The sequence below is a fragment of the Tympanuchus pallidicinctus genome, unplaced genomic scaffold, assembly GCF_026119805.1.
Source record: "Tympanuchus pallidicinctus isolate F22 unplaced genomic scaffold, pur_lepc_1.0 scaffold2, whole genome shotgun sequence".
Taxonomy (NCBI): domain Eukaryota; kingdom Metazoa; phylum Chordata; class Aves; order Galliformes; family Phasianidae; genus Tympanuchus; species Tympanuchus pallidicinctus.
In genome coordinates, this window is record NW_026294721.1 from 53,993,932 (window position 1) to 54,009,480 (window position 15,549).

At 35.1% G+C, this 15,549-nt stretch overlaps 1 protein-coding gene across 5 annotated transcripts in view; it reads right to left on the reverse strand.

Moving 5' to 3' along the window:
* Positions 1-15,549, reverse strand: part of CCSER1 (coiled-coil serine rich protein 1) — a 617,512-nt gene that overhangs the window by 348,274 nt on the left and 253,689 nt on the right. For all 5 annotated transcript variants that reach the window (XM_052681483.1, XM_052681485.1, XM_052681486.1 and 2 more), the window contains exon 6: positions 4,032-4,242. In XM_052681483.1, the coding sequence (XP_052537443.1) occupies positions 4,032-4,242 (211 nt within the window). The remainder of the gene's footprint in view (positions 1-4,031; positions 4,243-15,549) is intronic.

Here is a 15,549-nt window from a genome sequence, read left to right on the forward strand (position 1 = left end):
GTTGAAAAGTAGTGTTTTGTTGCTGAGAATTTCCTCTATCAAATAGTGTTACAGTGCTCTTTGTATCTGTTATAGTCTCCATGGAAATAAATAAGAAGTATTACTTTCAGAGCAACCTATGTAGTTTGGGAAAGTTATTATATATATATAATAATATATTTATTAGTGTTAATAGCAATAGCTAACAAAGAATCTACACTCTTATTTGAAGATGCTGATTGATTATATGCAAAAAATATATGGTCTGAAATGTAATAAAACGTAGAAAGTATAGCACGGTACATGGAGGACAAAAGCCAGTGTCTTCTTCTAAGTCCAGAAGCCAAGTTCAGAGCCCATCTAAAGCCCATCTAAAGTTAGAAAGTAAAGAATCCATTTGTAAGGGGAGGACAAACCTACCAATTTTTATTTTTGAATGCGGGGAACTAATACTGAAAAAAGGTCAAGACCAGGTAGACACCTTGAGGACAAAACAAACAAACAAGTAAACAAAAGACAAAGTAACAAGCAAACAAAAAATAGTTCAATAGACTGAAATGGAAAGAAAAGGGAGACCAGGAAATATCTGCAAACCATAGACGGGTTATATATCAGCTGATACTGTCTTATATTTTGAAATGGCTTTCATCAGGCTGTGCTGCTAATCTCTGGTAATGCTTTTTCAAAATATTTCTTTAACTTTGCAGGTCACAGGTCTTGGCTAGCCCATTTATTAAAAAAATTCCCTGTCAGAAATAGACCATCCACAGTAAAGCTGCTGACTGGATTCAGAAATACTTTCTGGACTGATTTCTGCTGCATCACTGGGTTTCCTTGTGTTGTCCAGTCTATCTTTAGCTTTGTTCAGTAAAGTTCTCTAAACATTTGTAAGACTTACATAGCCAAAGATACAGAGAATTTTAAGTTGACATTTTCAAGGCTTCTTCACTGACCGTGAATTTATAATTAATTCTTTTAATCGAACAATCATTCATTAGCCCTTTACTAAACACGTTACCTAATAACATTCTCAGTCTTTCAAGTTACTGCCACGTCTTCAATTTCCTTTCTCATAGACTAATAACAAGCTAAACTCACATCTTTACAAATCTGCAACATAGTACAGCAAATATTGCATCCAGCTTTTTGATATTGATTGCTCAATTACAAACAACTGCGAAAACAAAATAATTATATATATTTTTAACTAGTATTACACTTTGGCAGAACATAATTAAATTAGTAGTCAGAAGTTGTACAATAAAGAGGTATACACTCCTGTAATTTGTTCTTTAGATAACATCAGCTATAAAAGAGAAAAACTGCAGCTTTTCTTCTGATAAATTGTTCCATTTTTCAAATATAGACTGCATGATTTTATATTTTCAAAAGTGGATGGAAACATGTGAGGTACTATTATTTCTAAAAATAATTATATATGTATATTTTAACATCACAGGTATAAAATATTTCAGTTCTATAAACCTGCCAGAGATGTTCACCTCAGACTAAAAATAGACAAGAGTTCAAAGATAAGGAACAAATTTTTCTACTCTGTTTTAATTCTGTACTGCACAGAGTTAGATTTATAATATTGGTTGGAGTGGAAGTGCGTTTTGGAAAAAGAAATTAAATCTAGTTAGAATGGAACTAAGATGCCTTCTCCATGGAAACTGCTTGCCACATATGCTCAGATGAATTATTTGTCAGATTCTTCCATCAAATGTTTCAATTTGATGGAATTATATTTTCCTGGAATCTTCCACTAATAATTTCAAAGTGATATAAATATACAAATGTCTGTATTCCTGAAGATAATAAAGTTCTGTCACTCCAATACCACTTTTTTTTTATACCTTTCAAAGTCATCTCTTCTTTAGTTGCTTACACCATTCAAACCAGGCTACTTACATTCTTTTGAATCATATTCAATTTGGGGCTCATTTCCTCAAGTTTTAGTGTGTTTATAACATTTTTCTACAATTCTACAATTATACCAAGGCTGATGCCTACTGCATAGTGGACAGGCTTGCTAACTCTTTTACAGAGATATGAAATCTAAGCAATAATGCTATTTTGCAGCATTCCCCATATAATCTGCTATTAATTCACTATATAGCGATCGCTGCTATAATTAGAAGTCACTCATTTATTTATTTATTCTAAGGCAACAACAAAAACAACCAAGATACAAATAACAAGTCTAGGCAGCAAAATGAGTTTTAGATAATCAACAGATTAATCACATCTTTCTAACCAAATCAGGTTTTGCTTCAGCTGTGTACTGGAACAATCTGTACTACCAGTAAGATGTTCTACCTCAAAATCATTATTCAGCACCTCAAAAGTGTTGAAAAAAATAGGGAGATAAATTACAGCACATATTTATTATATATGTACAGCATATACACAATATCCAACTGTGGGATTAGTAAATTTCATGTTTTGATTTCATAAGGAAGGCAAGACAAAAAGAAAACGAGAAAGGATTACGTTTTGCATTGTGATATTGTCAGATGGGAAGACAAAAATTATATGGTAAAAAGGAAGAAGTGAGAGAGTCAATGAATAAGAAGAAAAAATAAAATCAGTATGACTAACATAAGGAGGTGTCAGTAACTCAAGTATATTAAATAAGATGAGTTCCTTTTGTGGAAATTACGTGGTGAATGCTTTTAAATATGTATTATAATATGTGTACTTAAAAATATGTATTAAAATATATATTTAAAAATGTTCTATATGTCAGTTCAACATACTGACATATAGAAAATCTCAGTAGAGTCATATACAATTGTGTAATGGAATTTGTTAATCAAAAATAAAATGGATATCCTTACCTTTAAGGCAAAAATGAATCATTTTAATCAAAACATAATAATCATACAATAAGCTATCAATGCAACTAGATGAAATATAACTGATATGTCTTGTAATATTATAATCCTTAATATTTATTTGCATTTTTGATGTGGTTACAAATCCTGCTCCATATCCCCACATTACATGAGAAAGAACTGATTGAAAATTAATTATTTCAGTTCTGTATTCAACAAAGAACTTATCAAAGCTTTATTTGTCTCAGCCAAATGTCACTTCATATGATGAAGTTGCATCAGTGGAAATTCTGAATATATCTTAAGTAACAAGCTTGCAATGATGTAGTTAAACATTGGCATGGTTGCCCTAAAAGGCAGTGGAGGCCCCATTAAGGTACTCCCACTAATGTACTGAAAAGTGGGCAAGAGTGAAAATGGGCAAGGCACCGAGCAACCAATTTTAAGGGAGCCTTGCTCTGAGCAGAGGGTTTGCATCTCCATAGAATCCTCTGAACATGTTATTCTACAAAGTCTATGAATTAAACAAATTAAAAAAATAGTAATTTTTGTAGATATCAAAGAACAAGAGTGCTCTTCCAGTGCACTGACATCAAGATGAAAACTTGCCATTAACTTATAATTTATTTTATTCTAAAATTCTATACAATGCAAAAGGTGATATTCAAATAAACACCAGCATTCTAAGGGAGAGGCGAAGAATGTAGCAGGACAGGACAAGTGAACACTCTTAAAAATGATATAATGAACTAAGAAATCTGTTTTCATCTGTCATTTACATGCCCAGGAGAGTAACCTTCAGCTTTAGTACTTCTACTTCGAACATTTTTTTCCTTTTGAATCTCTTCTCTGAATAAACTGCATGTGACTATATACTGATTAACAAACGCAGTAAGAAAACTGTAATATTCCAAAATAAGAGAGGAAGACAACACAATTTGTTTTGATCTAAATAAATCCACCATCTTTTAGGTGAAAGCTGAAGAGCAGCTTTATTCTCTGAGCACCAAGATGGCAGCATCTGTTACACTCTGCTACTGCATAAACTTTCTGACTTTAGCCACATTGAGGCAGGGCTATTTGTATTTCTGCAGCAACTCCATATATTCAGAACATAGTATGAGACATCAAGTTCATGAACTCTTCTGACCTTCTTTCGCTGCTTAGCTCATTAATGCAGAAAGCTATTAATTTATCAAATGAGTGGGCAATTACCTCCTGAAGAACCCTCTTCATTTTCAGTAGCAATGTCTTTACAGCTGTGCAATCTTGCAGCATCAGTCTGAAGGGCAAAGATTCAATGCCTCCGCCTTCTTCCAAACCAGTAAAAGGCCACTCCACAGATGGGCTGCCAGCCAGCTGGCTAATTCGGGGATACCTGGCTTCTCCTTGTTCTACCTCCTTCGACAGTTTCAAAGAGAGGTTCCTTAAAAGAGGAAACAGAAAGATCAACACTGAAATGAGAATGAAAATAAAGAACACAGCAATTATTATGCTTTAACAGAAGTAACGTTAAAAGACACACTACATATTCACTTCTTGAGCCTGCTAGCATAAATGGCCTTTATATATACATAAGGCCATATGGTGTTAGCAATAAAATATGCATTTAGAAATTCATTTCTTTCTACAGGAATTAGGAGCATGCTATCTCAAGCCCTTCAGAAGAAAGATATTTTGTAACAAAATATCCTATGGGCAAGGCTGCTATGACTCTACTGTTTTTCAGTTCAGCTTTATGAAAAAATGAATAATCACCAAATTTGTATGCACTTTGAAAAGCTAAATCACATTCTTCCATATGCTTTGACTTAGAAACTCAGAAAGAAAGGAAAATCACTAAAGAAAACACCTTCTCCTAGCCTGGCCCAGTGATGTAAGATGAACATAATCTTCTGTAAACTGGAATTTGAAATGTAATTAATCTGTGCTCTCTCTGAAATTTAGTTACCACTGAAGTTATTTAAGCAGAACACAAAACAAAACAACATTAAGCTGTATTTGAGACTAAAGACAACAGAAAGATTTTGAAAGATTCAGAAGTAAAGGAATACCAGTATTTTGCTTTTTACACCTGAAATCCTGTTTTGTGTACATATTTTTCTCTCATATCAGAGCACGTGTCACACTTCGCTATGCTGGACATTGTGTAGTACAGATCAACAAGACCAACAAGGTACTGCAGCATACAAGTTATGAAAAAAGGCTGAAAGGCTGCTCAGTTTTCCAAAGTGAAAGAAAAGGGAGTCTCAATGGACCAAGGAATACCCACAGTGAGAGGGTTTGGATATGATGGGACCAGACAATCTTTGGGGCTGCGCAGTAACAGGATGAAAGGAAATCGATGGAAGCCAGAATACAGGAAATCAATTAGGGATCATGTTATTTATTTACTCACTTACTGCTATGAGGGCTGCCAAACACAGGAATGGGGAACCAGAGAAGGTACGGGACCTCCATCTTTAAAGATGGGACAGAGCCCTGAGTAACCTGCTTTAATTGAACCTGCTTTGAGCTGAAGCATGAAGCAGAAACCTGCAGAGATTCCCTGCCACCTGTATGACTCTATGATCTAGAGGTCATGGATTCAATCAGCCAAAACCAGTCAGAATTAGCCAACAGTTTAACAGTACGGTACCAAAAAGTTTAAAAAGAGATTATTTTGACAGAACAAAATGTAATTAAAATGACCAATGATTTTTCTGGCATGAAAGTAACCACAACCTCAATGTTGGCACCTATTTTATTTTTGAGCAGTAGGAAAAAAGGACAAATCTCAGTGGAGAATAAATCTGAGAAAGTGGCTACAATGTGCAATGATGTTATATTGAGTAAATTACAAAAGGATTATAACAGTAATGCATGACACCTATATGTATGCTAAATTAATTCACTGTAATCAAAGATATTAGTATATGTAAGAACAATTACTATTATTACTATTACCCTCTTTTCAGCAGTCTGTGGGGACAGGACAAGGGGAAATGGCCATAAACTTGAGCATAAGAAGTTCTACACCAACGTGTAAAGGAAGCGCTTCACAGTGACAGAGCATTGGAACAGGCTGCCCAGAGAGGTTGTGGATCCTCCTTCTCTGGAGATATTCAAGACCCACCTAGCCAGACACCTGTATGTGTAGCCTGCTGTAGGGGGCCTGCATTGCACAGGGGCTGGACTCAACCTCTAGAGGTCCCTTCCGATTCTGTGATTATACATTTAATGTATTCTTCCAATTTTCTATTCCATTTGAATTTTCATGCAACAAAATTGATTCTGAATTTTAAGTGCTGGCATCCTCTGAAAGAACAAAGACATTTTTCTAAGTGCAATATTCTTTCAAGTTAACTTCAGTTTCACTATAACCACATGCAAAAAAAGGATTAACAAGATTTCTTATAACAAACAATTCCTAATGCCATGCCAACAAATGGGAAAAAAAAAAAAAAAAAAAAAACCTAACAGAATTATTTCTATAGATTTTTAATATATATTTTGCACGCTATGTAATAGTACATTCGGGACAGCGCGTCAAGAAACTGACCAAAAAAAACATAGATTGCCCTGATGGTTAATGGAAATAAAATTTTCTAATCTAGGGTTTTCAACATTCAGATACTAGAATTAAATTACAGCATTTTAATTTGTGAAATATATATAAACAACTTTATGAATTGAATAGTTTGTATCTTTTAAAATAATAATCTGAAACAAATGGTAAAGGTGCAGTTGACAGAGGGATATTAATCCATTACTGATTCATAGCCTTTATTAAAGAAGCCTCAGGCATAAATCATGCAAAGAAAAATCATCTCTTAACAGAAGTTTCACAATATAAGCCACCCTTAAGGTGTCTATAAAAAAAAAAGAAGCCATTTTCAAACTATTGAAATCTCCACCTGAGTAAAATTTATGAAGCCCAAAATGCACGCTATTTGAGTAATACAAAACAACAAAGTCCTCTTTTTTTCCTGCCCAATGCCTGCAGACTGGGAGATGAAATATTTATAATATTCTGCATCTTCACATGGCGAGACCCACCAAAGCCTCATCTTCATGAAGGTGTCTCTTACAGTACATTCTAGGAAGAATTCGGCATCAACAGCAATATGCAGCTTCCCATGTGACTGGACAAACAAATAGTGGTCTTGGAGAAGTATCATCCTCTGCTACTTGGGAGCAATGCAGTGTTTCAGTATGAACCACAAATCTTGAAATTCAGCAAGATTTAATTTCAACTCAAGAAGATATCTGAATGACTTCATTGGGGTACATGCTGATATGCTGCTCAAGGTACAAAGTGACTGCCTTTTCAAATACAGAACTAAAATACTGAAAGAGCTATATACTAAGACATCACAACTCACAGACGTAAGTTTAAAATCTAACTCAACTGCCACTGAGAAATGGATGCTCAAAGCTGGCACGCAGTGAGTGCTTGAATTATATGGTACCTCTGAACAACCTGAGCAGAGTACAACTTATTTCTGACAGAAAATCACGATCCGATACAACTCCTTTTACTTGCTGCAGGAAAAAGCTCATCTAAAATTCATTTTAGAACTAATATTTCATCAAATTCTTTATTAACAATGTCCAGGTGGTCTATTACTATGGTAATCCACTGCAATTCATCTCAAAGCAACAGCAGAGATTTTGCAGAGAAAAAAAACCTGTGCCTCTGAGGCTGGAGAAGGGGCCTCTAGTAGTTAATCAAACCACACCACAAAATGTTCCCAGGCAGCAGAAGTCCACAGTATTAAAGCACATATGAAACATCTTGGCCCGATTATTATTATAACTCAATTAATGCTCTTTCAAGGATTCCCTAGCATGGTTTGAGTGCAAGTAGATTTTGTGTGGATGTTAGCAATGTAGAAGTGTCCTGAAGAATGATTCCACATAGATGTCACTTCAGACCCCTCAGCATAGCTGTGGAGATCTTTGCCTTGAAGCTTGAAACCCAGACAGACTCTTGGGCTACAGAAAAGACAACTTACTTCAGAAAACTCTGATATGAACCATGGGTGAAGTGGCAAATTAATTACAACTGTGAAGACTGGGAGGAAGCTGCTCTCAATTTTCTTCCAGATAATAAGTGATTCTCATTTGCTATTTGATGAAGATTAAAGTCTGACAGAGGTTGTACTTAAAACTCTGCCTAGGCTTTCAATCGACACCACAGGACAACAACATAATTCACATTGCTCAAGCAGGGTAAACCTGAAGCCTGGGGAACTGTACACATGCATGTTTCGTCTACACGGAATCATCACAAATGGTTACTGAGAAAAGCAAACTTAATGTCAGTACAATTAACATAATCATAAGATCTTAAAAGCCAAAGCAAATTTGTTACAATTTTGTAAATTTAATAGAATGAAGATCTGTGCAACTTGGTGGCATTCGGCGCTTACTGTCTTGTTTCTTGTTTTATCTGTATATACAACTGAATATCATAAACATATTTCTTCATTTTGAATGCATTAAAAAAATATATCATAAGACACAATATCCACATTTAGTAAAATGGCAATACCACCAAGACAGAGCAGTTCAATTTTGAAAGTAATCTTTTATGAAATAGTGAGAGAGCATTAAAATAATCAGTCAGTGACTCTTAGCATTTTAATAGTCTCCATAAATCCAATGTAACTGTGTGTTAACTCAGGAACAGATATGACTGTGCTTCAAAGCTGTTTTCCCTTAAGAAGGTAAAACAAGAATAGTTTTCTTATTCCAAAGCATCTTTGAAGGTTTTTACTGTAAAAGAGAAAGACCCACAGATTTGCAACTTGAGCTAGTTTTAGTTATTTTTCCCTTCTTACTGATCCACAAATGAATGTTTTGAAGAGCTTATGGTAATTTGGACTTCACTTACATAAAGATTACCAGATTACACAGAGTTTAATCTTCTTAGTTTTCATCAGCAATACAAAAGATGTTGCTACATCAGAGTTAGCCTAAGTCCCACAGAGTCTGCACTTCTTGATACCAGCTTAACGTAACAGAGAACATGTAGCTCTGCAGGCATCATGAAGGCTCTACAAGCCCAGCAAAGGACTCCAGCCTTAATGAGAAGAACTGAACATACCTCTTCTCTCCCCAGAGGGCATATCTTCTGAAGTAGCAGCTCAGAGAAAGTCTTAAATGATTGTCTTCAATTTTCAGTGCGAAACACTATGTATTCATGTCTAAAAACATCACGTGTGTATATAGTCTTATTGTATATATGTAAAGTTATAAAAATTATACACACACACATATATAAATGCATATATAAGCTGGAATGGGCTGCCCAGGGAGGTGGTGGAGTACTGTCCCTGTATTCAACAGGTGTCTGGATGAGGAGCTACAAGATATGGTTTAGTAGCTTGTGGTAGCAATGGTAATGGGCGGAAGGTTGGACAAGATGATCTTGTAGGTCCCTTCCAGCCTTGCAATTCTGTGATAATATATATTGAATCTTCATAAATATTTCAGAAAAACAAACAACAAAAAAACAAAACCAAACAAACAAAAAAACAGCACCCTAACTCACTTGTTTATAATGGGTCCCATCAGGAAACATATAGCATTTTATACCAGAAAAATGAGCTTGATACAAAGGTTATAGAATAATATATCCTAAAATTCTTTTTCATATAGATGTGAATAGCCTTCCATCCAGGCTTTTTTTCTCATCTGCAATTCCTGTTTCTCATCAATGGCAAATATTTGAAAGGGATTCTCTTTAAAAAAAAAAAAAAAACACACTCATACACATAGGAACAATTATATCTGATTTTTAGACAACAAGCTTCCTACTTCAAACACTTTGAAAACCAAGTTCAAAGTACAGTCTAGCATTCCTCACTGACCTACGTTACTTTCAGTTCCTACATACACCCCAAACTGAATCTTAGTCTCTTAGTAATTTCTTACTATCCTATCTTAGTAAGACATGTGTTGTATCCTAAATGCTTAAGAATTCAATTAAATTTATTTCAGAAAAAGAGAAGGCTCTATATTTGGCAGTACCAAGACACAGATTTGAAGTTTTGAAGGCATGTATCTAAGTATCACAATAGGCATATCAAGTAATTTGCTGTTAGATATCTAAACTTTCTCAAACACCAGTCAAGGAGGATAAAAATTCCCTAATTCCACACTCAGTTCCACAAATACTGAGAAAATGAATACATAACCCAAACATAAACACTTGGCTAATTACCCATATTAGCATTTTATGGCATCAAATCTTTACACTTTACCTTGTCCAGCCTCCTCACGCAATTTCTCAATGTTACTTCTGTTCTAACAGAGAATGCTTCAAAAATTAAAGGAATGACAACTGAGAAAATTAAACTACACTATGTTATAAGGTACTTGTTGTCTGAAATTTAATAGCTTTTAGAACCATATATCATTTACTGGTACTCTGATGCTATGACACTTGAAGGTCAGCCTTCTGGAAAAAAAGATATTCAGTATCTGTTGTTATCAAACTATGCACCCACACATGAATGTGCACACAAACTATAATAGCTAGTGCTTCTATAAGTTAAAAGGCTGTCAAGTCTTTTCCATTATAACTCCTTTTCTTTCAAAGGCTTATATCACAGCCATAAATATCTCCTTTAGGCTAGAACTTGGCAATCATATAAAGTCAAATTAAAAAAAAAAAAAAAAAAAAAAAATCCATTTTTTCATCTCTTGCTAAAGTATAGCTCATATAAGGTCACATCAAGCATTTCTTCTCTTTCTCTGCAGGAGTCAAGAGCTCTGTTTACATTCCCAGATCCAGCACACAAAAACATAACACTAGAGATCTTAGTCCTTTTCTTCCTCCTGGAATCTCTTATGAAAATTTTAAATATGATACAAATAAGATAATGTAGTGCAAAGCAGTAATCAGATAATGTGCAAACAAATAGCTGTTTGGAAAAGACCAGTGGGGCTTATTTAATTTCAAGTGGTAACAGGACGGTAGTAAGCAGAGTATTACAACAAACAAGGAAACATAAATATGTGAGCGTGCTTAGTTACATATTAAAAAAAAGCAAGCAGTAACTTGTATTACATCTCTGATTGGGATATAAACAAAACAAGCTTTACCTTTTATCTGGACTAAGGATAAATCAACCTGCATAAACATACATAATTCTTGTTGGACACTGTTCCAGCATAGCTAGAGGTATTCAACATCTTTAACAAATCTCACTCCAAATGTGTGCCTTTCCTTACCCATTCAGCTAACCCAGCATTAGAATAACACAAGGTTGATCGAGCTGTGAAAGAAGACAGGTATACAAGCGTGCCAAGCAAATTTCTATAAAGTTGGGAAAGGGAGAAAAGTATATTTGTTCTGTCATTGCCACCTTCTACATAAAAATGTTTCTCCTCATCTTTGCTCTCCACTTTAAATGCTTGGAATTTGCTTTGAGAGACTGCAAATGTATCATAAGACTTTTAGTTTGAGAAGGCTAATAAATGTATTAAAAAAAAAAAAAAAAACTGGAAAATTAGGATGGATATTGGACGTGATGACTGCCTTCCAATAAGTACAAGAAGTCACTCTATTCATTCTTTAGAAAAAAGACAAAGCCATTCACTTTGTCTGACTTGGCTTTTAAATATTTAGTAAGTTCCCAACCACAGTACTACTACGTAAATCAAGAGAATATCTTTTGATGATGTGATTAAGCATTAAGAAAATTTTTCTGAAGCAATCAGGGTATTAAGGTATAATTCATTATACCTTAAGTTGGTTGAAAGCTTCAACAGGGATGCCTTACAAACACTTGGTTTTAAGAGTCTAATTGATATTTACTAACATACACAAAGTATTTTAGTATAGCTTCAGCATTCAGATTGCTTGCTTTGCATCCCAAGCCTGAGGCACCTTCAGCCCAAGGGAGTGACTCAGGGAACTCTTTCTGGATTGGATTCAGATAAAGAATTGTCCTGGCTTCAGGCTACATCAGTGCTTGAGAGCAGATAGAGATCTAAATAAACACACTATAGGTTATAATGCTGTAGACATACACATTCCTCTGTTAGCAAAAAAAGTGCATGCCTGGAGGACGAAATCACAGGTAAAAACTGGAGAGTAGAAAGAAGAGGATCAAGAGGTCATACTATCTTATCTGCTTGACTTAAGGAATGCCCGGTAGGATAACTACATAATTAAAAGTCTGTGTGGGATCAGAAGGTTCCATCCAGTAGAGCTAAATTTAATTATTAGCACTTCACATTTTCACACAATCCCCAAAATAATAAGCAATTATGAACACAGCTTTCTGAGTGAAGAAATTAAGCAAATTTATCCCTCATACTTCTCACTGTCCTCTTTAATGGTTTTAAGAATAATGAGAAAAGAGTTGTGTTTCAGTTCAGAAGATATCTGGATACTTTCCATCTACGTTATGTTACCACATAAAATAGTTTGATCCTAATGTTGAAAAAGATTTTGTTAAATCTTTTGTGACCAACACATGCAAGCATGTAATGGATTTAGGGACATGATTTATTAAGAAACTCAGAACGTGCATTCTACTCTATTTCCATTCTTTGAAAGAGAGCAAAGAAACACAACATAACATTACGTAACATTAACGCTTTAAAAAAGTTGTCTCCACTGACAAACAACTGAACAGCCACAGTGACTTAAAAATCTGTTAAAAACTAAGTAACAAATCAAAAAGAGAAATTCAGCATGAACGCTAACTAAATATACCAGTTATTTAGTAAAGTTTGCTAATAAAATTCATGCAGTTCCTGGCACAGTGGTTGCAAAAAGTGTTTTCTTGCCAATTGAATACTCGTGTTTAAGTGACTATCTGCACATGCCTGTATATTTATTTGTTTTGAATTATCAAGGGGAAATTTTCAAACTTCTAATGAAGAATGGCATTCTCAAGTGAGATCTATTAAAAAAATATCTCTTCCAGTCGATTCACTGATGCATAATCTGTTGTGTCATGATTAACAGCTTCTGGCAGAGTAGAACACTAGCAAATAGTATGTACATTTCTCACAATTAAATTTAAGACAAATTGTCATGGTTTTGTGATTTTTGGTCATCAGTATTCCACACCATAACATCATGTAATGCACTGGGGGGTGGGATTTGATATCTGCCGAATGTTCGTCCGACAGAGAACTACATTTCCCCAGGAGACTTTGCAGTCAGCAAGGAGATATAACTCCTTGCAAGGGCACCTGATCCTGCTTCTTTGCCTGCTCTTCACTGTCTGCACTTCACCGTCTGCGCTTCGCCGTCTGTTCTTCAGTCACTCAGCTGGACCGCACTTCTCACCCCAGCATTGTGGTGAGTTCTATACAATTCAGACAGACTCTCTCTCATTGTATTTTACGAATACTATACTTAGTAAAATCATTTGTTCCACCTCAGCTTAGTGCTGTTGTTTTCAAGTATTTTGGGGTCCCCTGTTTCCCCTTTCCCAGAGGCACGGATCCGCAGATCCCTCCGCCCTGCTGGTCACAGAACCAGGCCGGACCAGCCCATAAACCGTAGACAACAAACTTTCTGGATTCTAGTCAAAAATAATCCTAACCAAAGTGTAGGAACACAGGAAATAAAGAAATATCCTTTCAGGGTAACTGCCTAAAAAAAAAAAAAAAAAAAAAACTATCAAAGATCACTTGGAGCAAAAGTAATATTTGGATCTTATCTCTGGAGAGTGCCAGGCAACAAAGTAGAAGTAAATAGTATTTATCCAGGCACTTGTCACCTTATGCAAGAGACTGGAAGCTTCACATGTTCCAGGGACCACAAGCCTTCCAAAGCCTCCACTTCTGCCCTGAATATGACACAACTCAACATATCCACTTGCAAAATACCACTGGCAGAGAAGCCAATAAATTATTAAAAACAAATTCTCAGCTACATAAACAGATGAAACCCTATAAGCTGTGGGACCTCTGGAGCATGAGTTCCTTATGAGGTTCCTCTCAAGCTACTGGATGGCTTGTATTCATTCAGGCAGGTTTCACTTAGAAGGCAAGCGTTGCAGTATGAACACCAGGATTATAATGAGTGAAATTAAACCCCTCTAAAAGCACGTGTTCAATATTCTTTTAACAAAGACTTCAGAGATCAAAAAAAGAGAAAACAAACTAATTAATGGGTAAGCTAACCTAATTGCTTTGCTCTTACTTGATATATTCAATCACACAGTGCCACAGCAGAAACATATTATTTTATCATACTGTACAAGTAGCCCACCTACAGGAAAATTCTCAGACTAAGCTAGCATGGTTCTTCTGTGTTTTTGATTTTGATTGTAAATAACTCATTCAAAAAATAATCAGAATATTTAGTCTAACTTGACCAAAACACCACAGCAGCATTCCTGTACTGCACTCTTACAGAACAAAACATTCCTCCTCCCTCCTTTCCCCCATTATGCAATGTATTATATCAGAGCAAAACTAAACAATTGGCAAATTAAGGCCAGATGCAAAGGAAAGAGAATTGTTCAGTACAGTTGAACATGAAGACCAGATCTCTGGATCATATTTAAAATACATCTAAATATTTATTTGTATTCCAGCACCCAGAAGGAAGGAGTGTGTAAAACTCAGTAGTAGCACTGAGCTGTTTGTCACTTACAATGCCTTTGTTGTTGCGTTGCTTCTTGATCCACGAGTACTTGTGAACAATGCACCACCAGAAGTTTTATCCTCTATAAAAAGCCTCATCTTTCTTTCAGTAAGAGGAAATTAGTTCCCCTACCTTTTAAATTTGCTTTTTTTTCTTCTTTTATTAGATAGTCATATAAAAATTAAATGCTTTATTGAGTTGTTTATTCTCTGGTTGTTATATTCACTACTCCAGGAACTCTACTTGAATTACCTGAATATTTGGAGTTGCTGTAATTGCTTCTAGTTTGCAACACTAGGCCAGTTTAAGGCTGCAAATAAGGGTAAGAGCAGTATTGTGCAAAATGATGCAAGTTTAGGAAGAGAACATCTCATTCAAAACATATGGCTTTTGATTTGATTTGATTTGACATCTGATGTCTGAATTCTTTTGAGCTGCGCATATTTGAATTTTGAGCTGTAAACAATAGTAGTACTTTCAGCACAATTATTTCCATTTAACAGTAATGTTATGACCTGTACCCTTAATTTATTCAAAGTTGAAACAACTTGATAATGAAAAGAAGACATTTGAAAATGTAGCTTTAAGGAATTTATTAAAAATTTAGTCAGATTATTAAATTTTAATAGAATTCAGAACCTCTGTGAAACATTAAATGTAGTTTACATAAGAATAATCAATAATGTTACTTACCAATTTTGCAAAGTCTGTGTTGGAAGAGCATTGTTAACAACATACAACTAATAACAAGCATGTGTTATAATTTGCTTCCCAATGCTCCTTCTAAATCGATATAACTGAACTGGACTCCCATATATTCCTAACACAGTTAGCAATACCTCATCAGCTTTTGGAGTAAAAGTTTTGGTTTTTCTTAGGAAGATAAAATTTGCATGAAATGGCAGTTTCTAGCCTGTATTGCTGCTGCAAAAGGCTTGATCTAAGCACACCTACGGATTTTGAAAGTAGAAGGCTCAAAAAGTATGCCTGAGCGCATACAGATATGGTGCAGTCTTTGAATTTTAGCATCACCTGACTTAGGACTCTTACTCTTCTGTGTTATTAGTACAAGGCCACCCTCCTTCCTTTACATTCAGGGCCAGAAATCCATTGGAGACCTGTATTAGC